Below are 19983 nucleotides of genomic sequence, written 5' to 3' on the forward strand. Positions count from 1 at the left end.
GCTCTGTGCTGGCACCTAAGCCCCACAGGAGCGTGTGAACATCCCAAGGAATAAAGACCCGATTCCTTCGGGGAGTTCACGTACACACTCTCAGGCATTGAGACACTCAGGGACTCCAGAGACTTTTCAAGGACAATTTTATTGTCATAGTCTGCCCTTAAAATGACCCTCGGAAATTGCTGACGTGGCCATTCACAGCAATGGGCGCAGAAACTGGGCTTCCACGGACTTCTTGTTTCTGGCAGCTTATCCTTGGTGAGCTCCATTCAGCAGCCCGGCAGGGCTGGGCTGTGAGCGCCCCGGGAGGCTGGCATCGTCACAGTGGGTGAATGTGGCAACAAGACATTGGAGCTTCTTCCGTTTTGACTGTGCTGACTCATTCTCCAGAATGGCCCCAGAAATGATAGGCCTTTGAGAGCGAGTCCTCTGTCCTATGGAAAACGCCCATCTGCAGGTGATCTTCATGGCCAGCTTGAATCTGTACAGGTTTTCATGTGTTCATTCATATTCTCAATCACTCCTATTTTCTCCTTTTTCTTCTTTCTAGTTCTTTCTCTCCTTTCTCCTCTTTCCACACTTAGGAGAAGGGAAGAGAAGTGACTTTGTGCAGGTAGGTGCTGAACACACAGGCCTCATACAATGGCTCCCTTTTATTAACCTTTAACTAGGCACCAGGCACTACGTATGCCACCCTTGTGCCTATTATGTCATGTAATCCTTAGAGTAAACCTCTGAGGTAGGGAATGTATCCCTCATTTAGGCGTTTTGCTGAACGTGGCAGAACCTGGATTGGAAGACAAGTCTGTCCCGCTCCATAGGGCAAAGCTTTGAGCAGGGCTGTGCGTGTTGGGTGGGGAGTGGGAGGCAGTGACTGATGGTATCATACCGATAGTCGTCATTGGCAAGGGCACTCCATTTCCTAGCTCCTCATCACAATGAACGGGACCCTCCGGCCCACAGTGTCCTTGTCTGTGTGGTCTTGCTCTTGGTGGAAGGGCTGCATTGTCCTGGTGCCTAAGTAAATCCGATCTCAGAACAGCCTGCCGTACCGACCCAGGAGGAGGGCGGAACCACTTCCCCAAGCCAGTATCAGAAGGAGCTGAAATATTAGAAGGCAGAGAGAAGCAGAGCTAGAATCCTTTTACACTAGCATAGTTACCCAACCTTTAAGAGTTTTGATGGGAACAAGTGCAAAGATTTCTAGAGGTGGAAACAGAAGTGGAGAGAAAAGCATCAGCATACAAGCACACCCCTCTACCCACTGCAGCGCTGTCTCAGCATTTCAAAAACCATCTCTTGCCCAGGCGGTGAGGCTCAGGAGATAGAGCATCAACCTATGAACCCGAAGGTCACGGTTCCATTACTGGTCAGGCCACATGCCCAGGTTGCAGGCTCGATCCCCAGTAGAGGATGTGCAGAAGGCAACCAATCAATGATTCTCTCTTATCATTGATGTTTCTATCTCTCTCTCTCCCTCTCCCTTCCTCTCTGAAATCATTAAAAATATATTTAAAAAACAAAACAAAACAAACAAACAAACAAAACACACCACACATCTCTTCCTCTTTGTCTGCACTGCATGGTTGTAGTTCAAGACTCATCCTCTCTTAGATTCTGCAATAATGTCCGGGCTGGTGCCTCTGCCTTCATGCTCTCTAACTCCTTCTCCATCTTAGATACCATCATGATTTTAGTGCAAGTCGTCCCAACACGCTGATCTCCTGATTCAGCCTTGACAATGGCTCCAAAGGCCAAGAGGATACGGCCAGAGTTCCCTCATTGTCCTAGGAGGCTTCTGAAGACCTGGCTGTCTCTCCAGCCTAGTCGACTGCTTGACGCTGGCCATGCTGAGCTTCCCGCAGCTCCCGAACGTGCCGTACTCGCTGCCGAGCCTCTGCACACACTGCTCCCTGTGCCTAGAACAACATTCCTGTCAGTCACCACCTGGCTAACTCCTACTTATCCTTCAAAGCTAAGCTCAACTATACCTCCTCCGGGGAAAGTCTCCTAAGGCCCTCACCTCCCCTGCAACCCGGGTTAGATGCCACATTCTCCAAGCTTCTCTAACACCCTGGCTTCCCCCTATCATAATCCTTACAACAACGCAATCGTAGGGGTCTGTTTACCTAGATCTCACCCTCGTTGCCCTGTGAGCTCTCGGAGGGCAAAGGACACTGCCTTATGTATAATTTAATCTTATAATCTCAGGACTTGGCACAGAGTGAATGTTCAGTAAGTGTTTACTGATTGCATTTTGCAAGAAAACAGTTTATAAAATGCAAACCAAAGGAGGGATGGAATTGAAAGCATCTGTCAGAGCAGTTTAACTTAGAACTCTTCTTGGTGCTTCGGATATAGATTTTATGTTTTGCTGAGACTGTGTGTTGTCTGATGTGCTCTTTCTTCCGGGGAGATCTGTGGAGTGGGACTGGGGCTGGGAGACCTAAGAGAGCTGCCTACTTTATGTAGAACCTCCCCATCCTGGGCCTCTGAGTTTTCTTTCTGGGTGGAGATGGTCTTCTGCAGGAAATGGAACGGCTCCAAGCCGAGACACTTTCGCTCTTACAGGTCCTTTTTGTGTTCTGCTGTCCAAGCATTAGGAAGACTGAGCCCTATTTGAGTCTTGACAGGATCATGTTTCAGAGTCCCAAAAAAGTGTTTGTGTAACCTCAAGCCAGGCTGAACGTGAAATACTGCTTCAGGGGGGTGGGGGGTAGGGATTCTGCTGGACCAGACCCCGCTCTTCATCTTGCCGCTTGGCTGTGTGCATGCGGCGTGTGAGAATGTGGTTCCCCTGAAGTCCGTAGGCGTTTTGTGTGCTGATAGGATCCAAGGCCGGAGTGTTTGCTTCAGTAGAGAGGAGTTTAGAAATTTAACAACAAACATTTGTTGAGCCCCTGCTGTGTGCAAGGCTTAATGCTGAGCGCTGTAGGTGATACAGGGTGAGTAGGTCCAAGGCTCCATCCTCAAGAAGCCTCCCAGCTAGGAAGAAAGGCTGATTGGCAAAGTTTTGGCTCAGTCATTACTTTGGGAATTACAGAAAGGAGCGCCTTTGATTGAACTCTGTACCAGGCCTAGGTCTAGGTCTTCTCAGCACAATGTTGTCCTTAACCTTCATGTTATCCCTATCTTGCAGTTAGGAAACGGAAGCCTTAGTAGGCAGTGAATATGTGCTGAGAAAATTAAATTGGGAAATAAGCCAGTAGCTTAAAGTGGTGTCAGGATCTTGAAGGGGGAAGGGGTGTTATGTTGTGGGGTGGAGAGACTGTTCCCTGCTGTATTTGCCCTCAGCAGACGGGATGGAGGCTGGGGAGAGACCTCTCAGAAATGGGCGGGGACAGAGCCTTATTGGGAAGAAGTGGAGTTGGAAGCCAGCGATGGAGAGGTTGATCAAAACCTTCCTCTGGACACAGTGAAGGAGGGAGGGGAAGGCGATTTCCAGGCAGAGGTGAGGACACAGGCTCTGTACCTATCAGTTGGAAAGTGTAGCACTTTTAACTTAAATCATGTTTGCTAGTGTTTCCTTATGTGAGCAGGTGAAAATTCCTTCTCTGTCTGAGCACTTGTGCAGGTTCCTGAACAGGAGTCTAGAGCAGTGGTTCTCAACCTTGGCTGCACATTAGAATCACCTGGGAATCTTTTTAAAATCCTGATTTCTGGGCCTCATCCTCCAGAAATTCTGTTTCTTGGTTATGGGGTGAGGCCACAACATTAGTAACAAAGAGAAGTAGGGAGAGGGATAGAGAGTTAGAAACATCGATGAGAGAGAAACATCAATCAGCTGCCTCCTGCACAACCCCCACTGGGGATGTGCCCACAACCAAAGTACATGCCCTTGACCAGAATCAAACTGGGACCCTTGAGTCCACAGGCCGATGCTCTATCCACTGAGCCAAACTGGTTAGGGCTGAACTGATCTTTTCATTCTTGCTTCCCAGGTGTGGCTCTGGCTAGGGGACAAACCTTTCTGGGTCACAGTTCTCCCTGGCCATACCTCCTTAGAAAGGACAGGGACACAAAGCCGAATTTTTTCCTTTGTACAGTGGTACATTCAAGAGCACTGAGGCTGTCAGTGTATTAAAATCTTACATTTTTAGGCTATTTTACCTTCTTATAGTAGCATAGAAATAGCCTGGCCTTCTTTCTTTTTATAAATATATGGGAAAAACTGGTGTCATGGGTCCAAAATTCAAAGGAGGTAAAGGGTTTTATGGTGACCGGTAAGTCTGTCTTCTAGTCACCCAGTCCTCCTGGAGTAGTCAGCGTCACCAGTTTCTTGCTGTGATTTTTGTAGCACTTTGCTAATTGTCGCGTTACTACAGAAGGGACATTGTGGCAATTGGCTCCACAAATGACCCAAGTCCTTCGTATGGCCAGTCGCTGGCTGCGAGAGCCGTGACGTTGGTGAAGTTTTATGAAGAACTTTATTTTCTTGCCCAGAATGTGTCCGGAATGAGTCACAGTGCCATCATTAATCGTGAGAACATTACCCTCTGCAGGACAAAGACTTTTCCATCCAGAAAGCCATTAGACAGAGGAACTGTGAAAGTGTTTCATTCCCCGTTTTGAAGCCCAGCCATGTGTTTCCTATTAAATGGCATGACCGATAGGTGCCGCTTATGGTGACTTAATACAAACTCCTGTTGCTAAATGGCTCAAATTGATGTCTGTGTTTACTTTGCCATCTAATACAAAGCATAAATTTTTCTTACTTTGGTAACTCACCAAATTCTTGAATCTTTCATCGGAAGCTAATTGAGACAGGAACTACACCTGCGCCATCCTGACCCCCTTGCTGGTGGGTGTTCAGTAAATGTTCCTCAGTGACTCCACAGAGACCCAGTGAGGTCGGAGCTCAGAGGGAGGAAGGACCTGCGTGGAACGATAGGAGGGTTTTCATTGACCTTTCCTCTGGGTTAGTTGCCGTCTCCCTCAGCAACAAACCCTAGCTTCTTGACCCCCGTCAAACTTTTGCTATCACTGGGCTTCCAGGAAAAGTAGTCACAGTGACTTCCTTACTCCAGCTCTTGCTGATAGGAATTCCTAGTGGCCAGTCTCTTCGGTTACACCCTCAAGTCCTTTGTGAGGCAAGGGAAATGATCACGGATTAATGACTGACCCATTTGGACCCGCTTCCTTTGTTTAGGAACTTATTTTTCATTGCTGTTCATTTGCCTTGAGAAATAAGGGAGTGGGGGTTGAAGACGCAGAGCAGTGGGCTGGGAGTCCACAGAACCGAGCTCTATTCCTACCATGGCTGTGCAACCTGGGGCACATCATGGCCCTTCCCTGAGCCTCGGTTTCCCTGTCTGTACAGTAAGAGTTGGACTGCATGCCCTTTAGGGTCCTTCCCTATTCAAAGATCTATGGGTTGGGACCCCCTTTTTCCGGAAGTCCATGCTCTTGTCACCTTCCCTTTGTTGTCCCCAGACCCCAGGTGTCAATTTCTGACTTGGATCTCTGATGTGTCCTTCTAGGTTTTCTTCGTGTCTGACCTCTTCAAGACCAAGACGGCACTCTCCCTGTCTCCCCCCATCAGGAAGGAGATCCTCTCACCTGTGGACATTATCGACAGGAACAATCACCACAACATGGTGTAGGCGCCGCCCACCTCCTGAGCTGTTCTTGTAAAATGACTGCTGACAGCAAGGTCTTGCTGCTCTCCAATCTCATCAGACAGTAGAATGTAGGGAAAAACTTTTTACCCAACTGATTTTACAAAGGAAAAAAAAAAGTCTTACTTTGTGGCCTTCCAAAATAGGTAGTGTTCACCTATGTGGAGACAACAGCAAACTAACACCAAGTGCCAGAATCCTGGATGTGCAGTTGGTTGAAGTGTTCATGTTCTAGTGAACACGGGCTTGTTCTGGAACAAACACTAAAAGGTTTTGAGTAGAGTCTGCCGGTCACCTTTGTGACCTGAGATGTGTCCCAGGCTTGTGAGAAAAGCTCAAATTCACATTGTAGCACGTGATGCCAGAAATAGCACTGAAGAAAGAAAATAGCCATTGGGGGGAGACTCCCCTCTTGCATCTCTCTGTCCACACCACTCTATCTTTTACTGTGACTTTGGTTCAGGATGTTGTTGTTTTTAAGTGTTGTTGTTGTTTAATACAGAGACAGAGCAAATGCTTCGTCAAACGATCAGATCCTGAATCCAGATTCCTAGACTTAAAGCCTTATCACCCACTTCCTGGCCCATCGGCCAACACCACAGTCCCTCACATTAGTGATTAGGAGACTCTTTGTGGATGAGTGAATTTCACAAATAGCACAATTTCAGAAGAGATCGAGGGTCCAGGCCCTCATTTGTCTTCTTTGGACACATCATCCTGTGTTGTTGAAACATGGATTGCAGGATGCTGACGTATATCAATCACCCGGGCACTTGCACGCTCTTAGTAATGGCTAGCTTTGGTTACTGCTTTCCCCCTTGAAATCCTTGCTCTGTGCCCATCGGGATTTCCTGCGAGGGTCCGGAGACGAGCCAAGGCATGGTCTGCAGCCGGCTGATGGAAAGCAGCCTTCCGTACACGAGATGGGGGAGTGAAGGGGCAAGAATGAAAAATGAACCAACCTTTTTGCTACTCAAAGTCAGGATGAGCCAGAGTAGCAGACGGTCTCATGCCTGAGAGGTTGCCCTTCCAGATAACAGAGCTGATGAGGGTCTCTGAGGGAGTCGCTCTTGCTAAGTTGTGTAAAGCACTACTGTCTTGGGGTTGATCTCTAGGGCAGATCTTGGTAGGTTCTGCTGGGCAGAACACATGGGTTAAATCTCCGTAGAGAGTTTTCATCCTGTATCCGTCCTCCCAGGTGAGGTCCACTCTAAGCAGTAGGCAGGACCCCTTCTACTGAACCTTTGAGGAAAGGAGGAAGGAAGAAATGCTTTCAGATCTCAGATGCACACCGGGCTAAATGTAACCACAAGGATCAACCACGAGCACATCTTTACCACAGAAGCCGTCCTGTCATTTCAACATATAGCAAGCTATGATTTTTATATATAAATATTATATAAATAATGTATAAAACATTAAAAGTAACTATGTAAAATATTATTTCTGAAACAATTTTAGCTATATCCACTATGATTATAAACTGTGTCTCGACCTGTGTTATTTCATTAGCTGCTTAAAAAAGCATTGAGTTAATTTTTTTAATATCAACTAAAATATTGTAGTTCTGTGGTAGACATTGTTTTACAATAAAAGAAATAACTGCAACTAGAGAAAACTGTATAAAAACATTAAATTGTCAGTATTTTTGTAAGGTTCCATTTTGTAAAGAGAATAATATTCAAAGACTTTTGTAGAATACAAAGTGAAAACTTGTATCTGCGAAACTATACTTGTATTAAATGTGCTTTTTAAATAAAAGCTCATAACACAACTAATTAAGGAGTTGGAAGCCTGGCATGTTTGAGGGATGTTTGCCTTGGGTATGTGGGTGAGAGGAGGGGGAAGAGCAGGCCCATCTCTGTGAATGGGCTTGTCTTAACTCAAGGCACCAACTCCTGGTTCTTTCAGTGGGAAATATGATGGACATCATATGGGTACAGATGTCAAAGCTGTTCTTTATCTCTGAAAGCCTGTTTGCCAAGCTTTCATCTCAGACTCTTTTTTTTTTTTTTTTCAATTACAGTTGTCATTCAGTATTATTTTATACTAGAGGCCCGGTGCATGAAATTCCTGCACTGGTAGGGTCCCTAGGCCTGGCCGGTGATCAGGTCCTATCTGTGGGGCCACCAGTGGGGCGATCGGGGGGGGGGGGGTGCCGCTGGCACCCACCTTGGCAGGCTTGGTGACACCCGCTTGCTGGCCCCACCCCCACCGCTGCCACTGGTCTGGGCCTGTGGGCTGGGGGCAGCTCCTGCATTGAGCGTCTGCCCCCTGGTGGTCAGTGTGCATCATAGTGACAGGTCTTTCCGCTGGTTCGGCCATTCGGTTGATTTGCATATTGGGCTTTTATTATATAGGATTAGTTTCAGGTGTACAGCATAGTGAATAGACAATTACACAATTTACAAAGTGATCCCTGCAATAATTCAAGTATAACCTGGCACCATACATAGTTATTACAATAGTATTGAATATATTCCCTATGTTGTACTTTACATCCCCATGACTGTTTTATCACTACCACTTGTACTTAATACCTTTTCCTCAGCCCCCAAATTGGCAACCCTCAAGCTGTTCTCCATATCTGCAAGTCTTTCTGTTTTGTTTGTTTTTATTTTGTTCTTTAGATTCCATATAAGTGAAATCATATAGTTTTTGTCTATGTCTGACTTATCTCAGCATACTACCCTCTAAGTCCAACCATGTTGTTGCAAATGAAAAGCTCTCATTCTTTTTTATGGCCAAGTAATATTCAGTTATATATATGTACTACATTATCCATTCATCTATTGGTGGGCACTTGGATTGCTTCCATATCTTGGCTGTTATAAGTAACCCTTGCTCTTTTCTCCTTCTGGTACCCTCATGATGCAATGTTATGCTTGCTATTATCCCAGAGATCCCTTAAACTATCCTCATTTTTTTATTTTTGCTTTTCTGATTGGGTGTCTTCTGCTACCCTGTTTCCCAAATCACTCATTCGATCCTCTGTTTCATCTAATGTGCTGTTGATTCATTCATTTCAGTTACTGTAGTCTTCATTTCTGACTGGTTATTTTTATGTCTACTTTATGCTTACTATCTATGTTGAAGTTCTCAATGAGTTGATCTATTCTTCCCATAAGTTCCTTGAGCAGTCTTATAACCATTATTTTGACCTTTGTATCTGGTAGATTGCTCCCTCCATTACATTTAGCTCTTTTTCTGGCGATTTCTCCTGTTCTCTCATTTGGAGCATGTTTCTTTGTCTCCGCATTTTGGCTGCCTCTCTGTTTGTTTCTGTGTTTTAGGTAGATCTGCTGACTCCCAGTCTTGTTAGGGTGGCCCTATGTGGTAGGTGGCCTGTGGAGCCCAGAAGCCCACTTTCCCTTTTCACCTAGCTAGGTAGAGCATCAGAAGTTGAGTTGGGTAGGGCGGGGCCTCTGAACCATTATGTGGATCTAGTGAAGTTCACTAGGCTAACGCAGGTTAATGATCTGTTGTGCGGTGGGGAGGGCTTACCCAGGGTCAATGGTGCCTGCCCTGCCGGACCTCGCCTCCAAGCCAAACAACTCAGTTTCTCCCTGTATGTCTGTGGTGCCCCTCAAGCCTCTGACTCTCCTATGGAACCCAAGGTGAATGCCTGGGAGTGAGAGTTGGTGTGCTGGCCCTTTAAGAGGGTGCCTGGGTTTCCAGCAGCCTTCCTTCTCATCCAGACAGACAGAATCCCTGCTTTTTCATAGCCAGATGTTATGTGGGCCCCTTTGCCTAGCACGGGTGTTCTGGTGTGGGGCTGAGACCCCTTGCTCTTTGGGGACCTCTGCAGCTGAGATCCCTTCCAATTTTCAACCACCACACATGGGTGCAGGGTCACCCCATGCACATCTCTGCCTCTCTCACCAGTCTCAGAGTGGCTTCTTATATCCTTAGTTATAGGACTTGTTCAGCTAGTCTGCAGATGGTTATCGAGGTTGATCATTGTATAATTCAGTTGTAATTTCTATGTGGTCATGGGAAGAGGTGAATGCAGCTTTCACCTACTCCACATCTTGACTGCACTCTGAAAAGATCAGACCTCAGGCTCCTCTAAAGGGCAGTTTTGTTCTAAGAGGGGTTTCACCAGGAAGGGGGGAGCTGTGGGTCCCCAAAGGCAGATAAGGAGCATTGCTAGATAAGGTGTGTTTGGGAGCTCAGGAGGGTGACTTTCACACAGACAACCTTAAAGGAAGGAGGTGCACTGTTAAGAATGATCTGTGGCCCCTCATTTCCTTCCCCATCTTTCCTCAACCTGGAAGGAGTGGAGGGGGCGACCTGGAAATTCACATTTATTGAGCCACCTATGTGCCTGGCACTTTGACACTTTTGATCCTTATAGCAGTTATCATTATTGATTTTAGAAATAAGGAATACTAAGGAATGCAAAGATAAAACAACTTGTCTAAGATATTAGAAGAGTAAACTGCAAGCCAGGACTTGTATTCATTTTCTACTTCTATGCTAACAAATACCACAAGCTTGGTGGGTTAAACGGACACAAATTTACTATCTTACTGATCTGGAGGCTCCAGGGAGAAGCTGTTTCCTGGCCTTTCCGGTTTGAGGAGGCCGTCTGCATCCCTTGGTTTCTGGCATTCTTCCTCCAACTCAAAGCCAAGCAACACTGGGCCAGGCCTCACTCTGCCCTCTCTCTGGTTCACCTTCCCCACTTCTACCACCCCTGCACATTCAGGGCCCTGGTGATTGCATGGGGCCCATTCGGATAATCCAGGATAGCCCATCTATGGAAAGGTAAACTGATTAGCAGCCTGAATTCCATCTGCCGTCTTAATTCCCCTTTGCCATGTCACATGATATATTAACAGGTGCCAGGGATGAGGACCTGGACTTCTTTGAGGGGGTCATTATTCTGCCTACCATTGTACAGCCTCTGGTCCATGTGCAAAATATGGCAACATTACCCCAAATCTCAACACATTACAGCATCAATTCTAAATCCAAAATGTTCATTCTACTCCAAAGTCCCAAATCTCACCATCCAAACTACATTATCTAAATCAGGTAAAGATAAGGTTTTGAGTTTAATTCATCCCAAGACACAATTGATATCCATCGATGAACCTGTGAAACTCAAGGGACAAGGTATCTGCTCTCAAAAGTTTAATGATGGGACAGGCATAGAATAACAGTTACAGATATTCTTGTTCAAAAGAGAAAATGGAAAAAAAGAAAGAGTCATTGGTCCCAGACAATTTCAAAGTCCACAGGCAAAGTCTGTTTGGTTTCAGGGCCTGGAGAATAAACCCATGTGGCTTGTGGCTTCCTTTACTGCCACCAAGCTCAGCTGCTTTTTGCTGCTAGACTAGCCCCATGTAGGCCCCTGGACTAGCTCAACACTTTCTCAGTATTCTGCTGTAAGTGGAAATGTAACTGTGGGCCCCATGATACAACTAGGGAAACACTGAAGGCCAGAGTCCAAAATTTCCCCTTGAAATCTAGGGGAACATAGGTCCAGATAGGCAAAATAACTTGTTGGTGGGAGAAGAGGGACACACAGCAAGTTAGTGGAGAAACTGGTGAGACCAAACCCCAAGACTCCCCTTACTACTAGTCTTCCAGTCTTTTTTTCTTTTTTAATCCTCACCCGAGGATATTTTTCCATTGATTTTTAGAGTGGAAGAGAGAGAGAAAGACAGAGAGAAATATCCATGTGAAAAAAACACATCGATTAGTTGTCTCCTGCACGAGCCCCGACCAGGGCCCAGACCAGGGAGGAGCCTGCAACTGACGTATGTGCCCTTGACTGGAATCGAACCCAGGACCCTTCAGTCCACAGGCCGGGGCTCTATCTGCTGAGCCAAACCGGCAAGGGCTCTTCCTGTCTTTTTAGTCTAAACTAGTCTAAAAAGAAATACTTCAGTAACAATGAAACCATGCCAGACAATGGGTTAGCTCTGGGATTCAGATCCAAAGCATTTGAATTACTTGTTAACTAGTATTTATTAGCTACTATGTACCATGCACTGGTAGACACATGAGATAGGATAATGGATAACATGGTTATCCACTATGGGGTACTGGCTTCCAGAGGTTTATGTAGGCTAGGAGAGAATGCATAAAGGCCCTTCATAGGCTCTGAACTATGCTAATCTAATCATGGTCTTCTCTTTTTAAACCTTTTAAAGAAGGATTTCAGAACATAGTTCAGACTTCTTAGATAGATATGCAAGACTATGATTTGCCCTCTACATACCTCTCCAACTTCAACTTCAACCTGAGGTGTTACGTTGGTTTTATACTCTCCTTTCAATTCTGATATATGGAACTTCTTTTGGTCTAGTCCTTGTATAATGGGCAAAGAGAAATGTTACACTTTATTCAGTGGGGGGAGCTATTAAATTTTATGTAATATTCCGTGTTTGTTTGTTTGTTTTTTCTTATTTTTTTTCTTTTTTCTGTGGAAGGTAGTTATATATTAGTTAAGTCAGCCGTGTTGCTAGATTTGGAATTTCAACATGGGATTTCTTTCCTGATCTGGGCCTTGCCTATCTCTCTACCCCTATTTCTTATGCTGCATCTCCCTTTCTCCTTATCCCCTGAAACCCAGCCATGCTGCACTGCTTGCAATTCCCCCAAACTCATACCACTTTGCTATTGTATAAGTAGCTACTTCTTCCCAGGCCTCTTCAAGGATCAGAGCTGCTTCCACCTTTGCTGGGAAAACTCTGAGCTCCAAGGGTGGGTTGGATGGCATTGCTCGCCTTCCACTATCTTCTTGCTCTGTGATCGACTCTATGCCTATCTCTCTCAGATGTGGACTGTGAACTCCTTGAGGGAAATCACAATGTCTTATCCTTCATTTTTTCCTTAGGATGGAGCACAGTGGCAAGCACAGAGTAGGCACTTGATATATATTATTGATTTCAGAGAAAGGAAGGGAGAAGAGAGAGGGATAGAAACATCAATGATGAGAGTGAATCATTGATCAGCTGCCTCCCGCACACCTCCTACTGGGGATCAAGCCCACAACCTGGGCATGTGCCCTTGACTGGAATCGAACCTGGGACCCTTCAGTCGCAGGCCGACGCTCTATCCACTGAGCCAAACAAGCTAGGGTGATACTTGATATTTTTTTTATGAAATAGATGCCTAGACAGTCCATTCTTTAGCTTACATATGTAGAAATGTGTGTGTGTATATACAAGTATATATATGTATTTGCAAATACACAATTGTGTATCTCTGGATATGCATGCAAGTTTGTGTGTGTGTGTTCATGTAATAGGCATGTTATGTGCATATTTGCACTGCTTCTTCTGAGTGGGTGACACAAACCCTTAGGTAGCATTTGTGGAGATGCTATGATGTTTGCGGTGACAGTGGAGAGGAGAAGTAAAGGATAATTGCCACTTTGGTTACCAAATTGTGGAATATGTGGTCCGAGCAGCTCTCAGAAACTCTCCCTCTGGAAGGTGCTTAACATGGGGTGTGCAGTCCATTGCACCTCAGTTAACAGCACACTGCTTTTGGGTTCAAGGTTTTGTGAGGAAGTGTTGGCACTGACGGGACAGCTTTGATGGACAACAATGGTGCCTGTGGACCCAATCTCTCTAATTTAAATTGAAGCTTATATGCCAAGTTTTTACTTCTTTCATTTTAATCTGTTGAGACCAGTTCCTGCCTTATACAGGGCTTCTTTCCATCTCGTTAAGCTTCTGCCCTCTATTTCGATGTTTCCTTTCCCCTCATTACTCTGGCACTTGTGGGCAAACAGAAACTGTCTACCAGTTTTCCCTCTTGACATCTTTCTCCTCTGCTTGGTTCAGGGGCTGCTGTCTGGGGTCCACCTTTACTGGCATGGTTCTCCGACCATGATGTCACCACGGCTCAGTTGGAGGACCCCAGCATGAATCAAGACAGAGGAAATGAGTGGTGATCCTCCCCCTCCCCCCACACCCCGCAACAAGCTCATAAAGTCATCATTAGTGAAAGCAAAGGAAATTAAGGAAAACCGAGGTCAGAGTTATAATACTACAACCATTTTTTGTATATCCATTCCTCATCTATTCAATGAATATTCCCTGCGCTCTGAAACTGTGAATCAGACATAGCTCCTGCCCTCAAGGAATTTATAGTCGAACAAGGGAGATTGATATTTGGATGAACAGAAAGACAAAGGTGAGCCCTGCATACTATGGAAACCCAGAGGTCTAAATGACAGGGAGATCAGAGGGAAAGAAAATTAAAGACACACTGGTAAAGAACATGGGTTTACAATCAGACAGATTGGGTTTAAATTTCCACTCTGCTACTTACCTACATTAGCCATTCACTAACTGAGCCTCCATTTCTTTAGTTGGACATTGGAGATAGCATATCTATGCAAAATGGTTGTGATGATTAAATGAAATGAGTTTTTAGCATAGAGTCTGACTTACTGCAGTGTGGAAAGTGGCTACAGTGTTTGGACAGGTCCAAGCCTCGGACTAAGGAGAGGGCACAGTCCTCTCATGGCCACATGCAAGTCCCAGCTTGGAGGGCAGAGCCCTCCCAGCACAATTATAGCCAACAGCTATAGTTGTAAGCTTGAACCTATGGTCTGAACACATGGCCCCACATGCCTGAGTGATATGGACTTGATAGAGTTCAGGTGCATATAATTGAGTAGGATTGAAACCACGAGAATGCTGTAAACATCTTGACCACGCCCTTACTTTGCCTCATGGGATCTGGCTATAAAATAAAGACACGGCTTGTAGTCTGTGGCGCTGTCGCTATGTCTCCATCAGAGAGGACAGAGTCCCACCCAGACACAGCTTTTATTCTCTTGTCTGTCTTTTCTCAATCCTTCACCACCTCCTCTCAGGCTCACTGCACCTGGCTGAGCTGGCTCGGTACATAAGGCACCCAATGTGGGGCTGAGTATGCCATGGTTGTGCCAGCCCGCCACGCTGCAGCATTTAAATGGAAGATATTTTATTTAATCTTATATAGATGACATTTAATGCTATATTTTGAAGCAACAGCTAGGAGTTGGCTAAATGAAAAAAAGGATGTTCTAGGAAAAAAAACATGACCATATCCAAAGATCTCGTGTATTAATGAACTGAGACTAATGTGATAAGAATTGCATTTTTTAAGTTTAAACCTAAAATACATTTATTCTGATTTGGGCTGTAAATAAATAAAGTGCAACAAAACAAGAAATTGTACACAAAACAAAACAAAACAAAACAAAACACTATAGTTATCTCTGCATAGTGAGGTTACCAGTGATTTCTGTCTCTTTTTTAAGTTTTTCTGCAATTTCCATATCTTTAAAATGAATATGTAGATTTTATCATTTAAAAACAGTTTTGAAATGATCACTCTTACAGACATTGTACAGAATAGAGGTTAACTAAGGCACACAGAAAGAAATGAGACAATTAGTTGATTATTATTAATAATCCAGGAGAGAAGTAATAAGATTTGTAGACAAGGCATACCCAGAGATGATTCTAGAAATATAAAGAGTTAGAATTGGGAAGCATTCATGGCCTATTAGATATGGATAAAAATAGAGGTAAGAAATCAGATGTGATGCCCAGTTTTCTGACTTGGGCAGTTAGGTGGAGTGTATACTGATCTCAGAGAGAGAAAACAGGGAAAGGGCAGTTGGGAGACCAGGAGTTCTGAGTTGGATATGTTGAACTTCAGGTGCTTGTGGGATGTTGAGATAAACACATCCAGTTGGATAAGTACTTGGATAAATAGGCCAGTAGTTCATTCATTCATTCACTCATTCATTTATTCATTCAACAAATATTTATTGAGTACCTACTAAGTGCCAACGCTTTGGTTTTGAACACACAATAATGTACAAAATAAAGCAGAGCTTGTATTTTCTTTTTATTTTTTTAAAATATTTTATTGATTTTTTACAGAGAGGAAGGGAGAGGGATAGAGAGAAATATCGATGAGAGAGAAGCATCGATCAGCTGCCTCCTGCACACCCCCCACATGGGGATGTGGCCGCAACCAAGGCACATGCCCCCGACTGGAATCGAACCCAGGACCCTTGAGTCCGCAGGCCGACGCTCTATCCACTGAGCCAAACCAGCCAGGGCGAGCTTGTATTTTCATGCAGGCTAGAATCTCTAACATCAGAATAGACACCTGGGCTGAAGATATACTTTTAGGAGTCAACCACCTGGACATGGTGAAGATGAAGAAAGCCATGAGCAGTGGATGAGATAGAGGGCCAGTCGGGGAGTGTAATGGATCAAGTTCAGCCAGGCTAGTCTTTTTCTTTCATGCAGTGGTTCTCAACCTTCTGGCCCTTTAAATACAGCTCCTCATGTTGTGACCCAACCATAAAATTATTTTCACTACTACTTCATAACTGTAATGTTGCTACTGTTATGAATCGTAATGTAAATATCTGATATGCAGGATGGTCTTAGGCAACCCCTGTGAAAGGGTCTTTCAACCGCCAAAGGGGTCCTGACCCACAGGTTGAGAGCCACTGGCTTAGAGGATTGAACTGCTTTGACAAGTGTTTGCAAGTCCCTTAGATATTATTACTTTCTGACTGTATGCAACTCCTAATCTAGCTACCACTTCTGTGAGAGGTGGACAAAACACTGCCTCTCTTAGATTTGGTTGTCTTATTTCTAAAAATAGGCATAGTATGATTTTAACTTGCATCAATATAACTTTCCTATTTCAGGACCTCCGCACTCCCTGTTCCTACTTCCTCGAATGTCCTTCCCTATAACCTTCCCCTACTTGGCTCCTTGTCTTTCAGATCTCTGCTCAACTAACACTCCTGCAGAGAGGACCCCCCTGACCTTCCAGGAGAAATCAGCATAAAGCCAGGCCCTGCTACTCTAGCCCCCTTATCTGCTCACTGCCTGGTGTTTTACTCATTGTTGATTCTCCCCCCTCCCGACCAGAATTTGTTATGAGAGTATGGATCAATCTTGTCTTGTTCTTTGTAATAGTCCCAGATCAGAGCCTGGTACAAGTAGGCAGGCAGTAATTTTTAAGTTATTTTGAATAATTTTGAGTAAATAGAGAAACGACTTCCCAGATTTAGGAGTAAATATTAGAAAACAATTATTGAAGATTTCTATGAGCCCAATATCTTGTCAAAATGCCAGGGATACAGAATTAAATCTTATTTGCTTCTTATCTGCCAATAGGTGTACCTTCTCCTGAGAGATACAGACCCCATGCAACCATTAAAGGGGAGTGAATACAGGGGGGCAGAGGTTCGGATGGGTGTGAAGAAGAATCTGGAGATGGACTGTCTTTGTAGAGAATTAAACTAGGTAGTCTCAGGTTCCAAATTGGAATATTGAGATTGTGGTGCCAATTTGATATCATGACCTGGACGCTTGATTGATAGATGAAAAGACGGGATAAGAGAATGAGTTCACTTTAAATCTATACTAGACTCTAAACTTTATATCGGTTTGGCACACATTGTACATCATATATAAATGTATATACACAACCATAGTAAGTGTTCAGTCAACAGTTTTTGAATAACAAAAACCTCATCTCCGAATGGAATAAAATGTAGAGTTGGTATATACTTACAATGGAATATTACTCCGCCTTAACATGAAAGGAATTCTGACACATACTACAACATGGAAGAACCTTGAGGACATTATGTTAAATGAAATAAGCTGGTCAGAGAAAGACAAATGCTGTATAATTTCACTTGTATGAGGTATCTAGAGTAGTCAAAGCAATAGCAACAGAAAGTGGAATGGTGGTTGCCAGGGGCTGAGGGCTGAGGGGAAGAGAAAATGGAAAGTTGTTATTAATGGGTATAGGTTTCAAGATGTAAGATGACAAAGTTCTGACACTTGGTTGTACAACAATGTGAGTATACTTATGTGCTGAACTGTACATTAAAAAATGGTTAAGATGGTAATCTTATGTTACCATCTTATGTAGTATTTTACCACATAAGTATAGTATTTTACTACATACATGTATTATAATAAAAATCAGAGTGCGTGACTGGTGATTCAGCCGCACCTGGATCTGTGTTATTTTGTTATCCTAAGAAGTTAGAGAACTCAAAAAGTGTGGGTTCCCAGTCAGAGTTCCTCCTGCCTTCAGATTCTGCCGGCCTGCATGAAGGCAGACGAGGAAACTGAGAATCAGAGCTTCAAGGTCACCTGCCAGCAGGGTTGTCCTGTGACTAGAACTCAAGTCTTTTGACTCCAGTGCGTCACTCTTCCCGTTCCACTGGCAGTCAGGGTCAGCCTCTGCAGCCACCTCTCACCTCCTGCTCCTGCCGGGCACCGCCTGCCCTAGGAGATAGAAGAAGCAGTCCCTTGTAGCTCTGCTTGAATGTCTGAGAGGCACCTCACAATTAGCATGCCCTATACCGAGCTCCTGATTTATTAGCTATAAGATGCTATATTCTTCAAAATAATTTTTGATGATAGTTCACTATGTGGTTTTTGGAATACAGCTTAGATGGGGTTCAAAGAATAAGTCACATTCCTATAACAAAACTCTTTCCCTACATACTTACTTTTGAGAATAAGGTCTCTCAGTGCTGGCATCTGTTAAATATGAAAAAAGGGAATAAATTTGGTATTTAATCCTGTGTCATTCTAGCAATAAATAAGTTTATGGATGCATAAACTGATTTAAAAATCTTCATATATCTCATTATGAGATGAATTTCCTCTAAAATTGTACTTTATAAGTTTAAGAATTATTTTTTAAAATTTATAATATATTTATTTTGATCAATTGTGTAGTATTGATAATTATAATAAGTCAGCTCAGATGGAATTTTTTAACACTTAGAACTATATGGTTGCGGGAAACAAAACATTTTACATTTCTGTTTATTTCAGAGAGGAAGGGAGAGGGAGAGAGAGAGAGAGAAACATCAATGATGAGAGAGAATCATTGATTGGCCGCCTTCTGCACACCCCTTACTGCCCTAATGGAATCAGTCCGCAGGCCTATGCTCTATCCACTGGGCAAACCCAGCTAGGCCTCAATAAAAGAATTTAAATCATATAATCTGCATTAGGTTAAGATTCTGGAGGGGAGGTAAATGGAATGAAGATATGAGGATAAAAGTAACTATATAAAATTTCTGATTGTTAAGAGCTCTTTCATATATTTTTAAGTATTAAAGAATGCTATGATACTTAAATTCAACTAGATACATTTAAAGGAGTGACTTAGTAACTTTATTTTAAAAATGTAGTAATATTTAGAAATTGCCATAAATTACCTTCCTTGCAATTATTTAATGAGCAAGTTTAGATATCGGCTTAAACATGTGTGTTAGAGAACATATTTTTCAAAAAATTTTTTGGGGGTAGGTTAACCAAACAAGTTTGAAAACCACTGGCTTGTGCTGTAAAGGGAAGCCGAGAAATGAGTAGGTAGTTAGAGGAAGATATGGAACTAACAGATTTTTGGTTTGGTTTTAGTTTGCTGCTGCTTAAAAATGAGAGAAATGACAGATACTTGTGTGCCGAGGACAATGGCTTAGTCAAGAGGGGAAAAGTGATGGCGCAGGCGAGGAGCGAGGGTTGCTGGGGCGGTGGAGGGCATGGGCATGGAGTACTAGCAGAGCTGAGATCTAAGAAGGAACAGGCCACTCTGCAACCCCTAGGAGGGAGGGCAGCGAGGATGGGCCCAGGGCAGGCGCGGATGTAGGCACGGGGGGGGGGGGGGGGGGGGGGCGCGAGGGCACAAAAAGTTCTGGTCTGATTGCTCCTATTTCCTCAATAAAACCAAAGCAAAGATTCGCAGCTGTGAGTAAGGCTGGGGAGGAGGAGTTGAGACTGACAAGAGAGAAGAGGATGTAAAATAGATGTTTATAAGAGTGGGAGAGAGTCTACTGGGGAAATTTAGCAGGTGTCAGGAACTTACTGAGGCCAGTCAGCAAGGCAGTGTGCTGCTCTGGGTGGGCGCAGGTGAGGGTGGACGGCAGAGCTGGCTTTGGCCAGCTCGGGGTTTGACAGGTGTGAACACGGACAGGCGAGAATGCTATGGAGTGGAGACCTAGTAAAAATATGATGGAGCCTGGACTGGAAGCTGCGGAAGGAGAGAAGGGATGGCGCGGGGCTGGGTGGTGGGTTCGATGGGCTATTATATATCAGTGAGTTAACCAATTGCTGCGTTTGGAGTATTAATTTTTCTTTTTAAAACTATATACATATAATTTTTTTTTCCTTCAAAAGCACTCTGGCTCTTCGGCTCTCCTCTGTCTTAATAGCCCTGCCGTCGTTTGCACGGGCGGACTACCTTCTCACTTTTTGGAGGAAGTCAGTTGCGGTTTCTTTCAGTGGCCGCTTGGTTGGTTTCCTGGGAAGTCCAGGTTCCATTTGTTTTGGTCCGGGGCTTTCCTCCC

At 44.2% G+C, this 19983-nt stretch overlaps 1 protein-coding gene across 2 annotated transcripts in view; it reads left to right on the plus strand.

The window, feature by feature from the left end:
• Window positions 1-7393, plus strand: part of PLPP3 (phospholipid phosphatase 3) — a 79063-nt gene extending 71670 nt beyond the window's left edge. Inside the window, exon 6 of one of the 2 annotated variants that reach the window (XM_059689425.1) lies at window positions 1677-1703. In XM_059689425.1, the coding sequence (XP_059545408.1) occupies window positions 1677-1688 (12 nt within the window). In that variant the 3' untranslated portion in view covers window positions 1689-1703. Of the gene's footprint in view, window positions 1-1676; window positions 1704-5477 lie in introns of those variants that run through there. The other variant, XM_059689424.1, reaches the window with a different exon arrangement.
• Window positions 7394-19983: the final 12590 nt, after the last annotated feature.

Source organism: Myotis daubentonii, chromosome 3, assembly GCF_963259705.1.
Source record: "Myotis daubentonii chromosome 3, mMyoDau2.1, whole genome shotgun sequence".
Lineage (NCBI taxonomy): Eukaryota > Metazoa > Chordata > Mammalia > Chiroptera > Vespertilionidae > Myotis > Myotis daubentonii.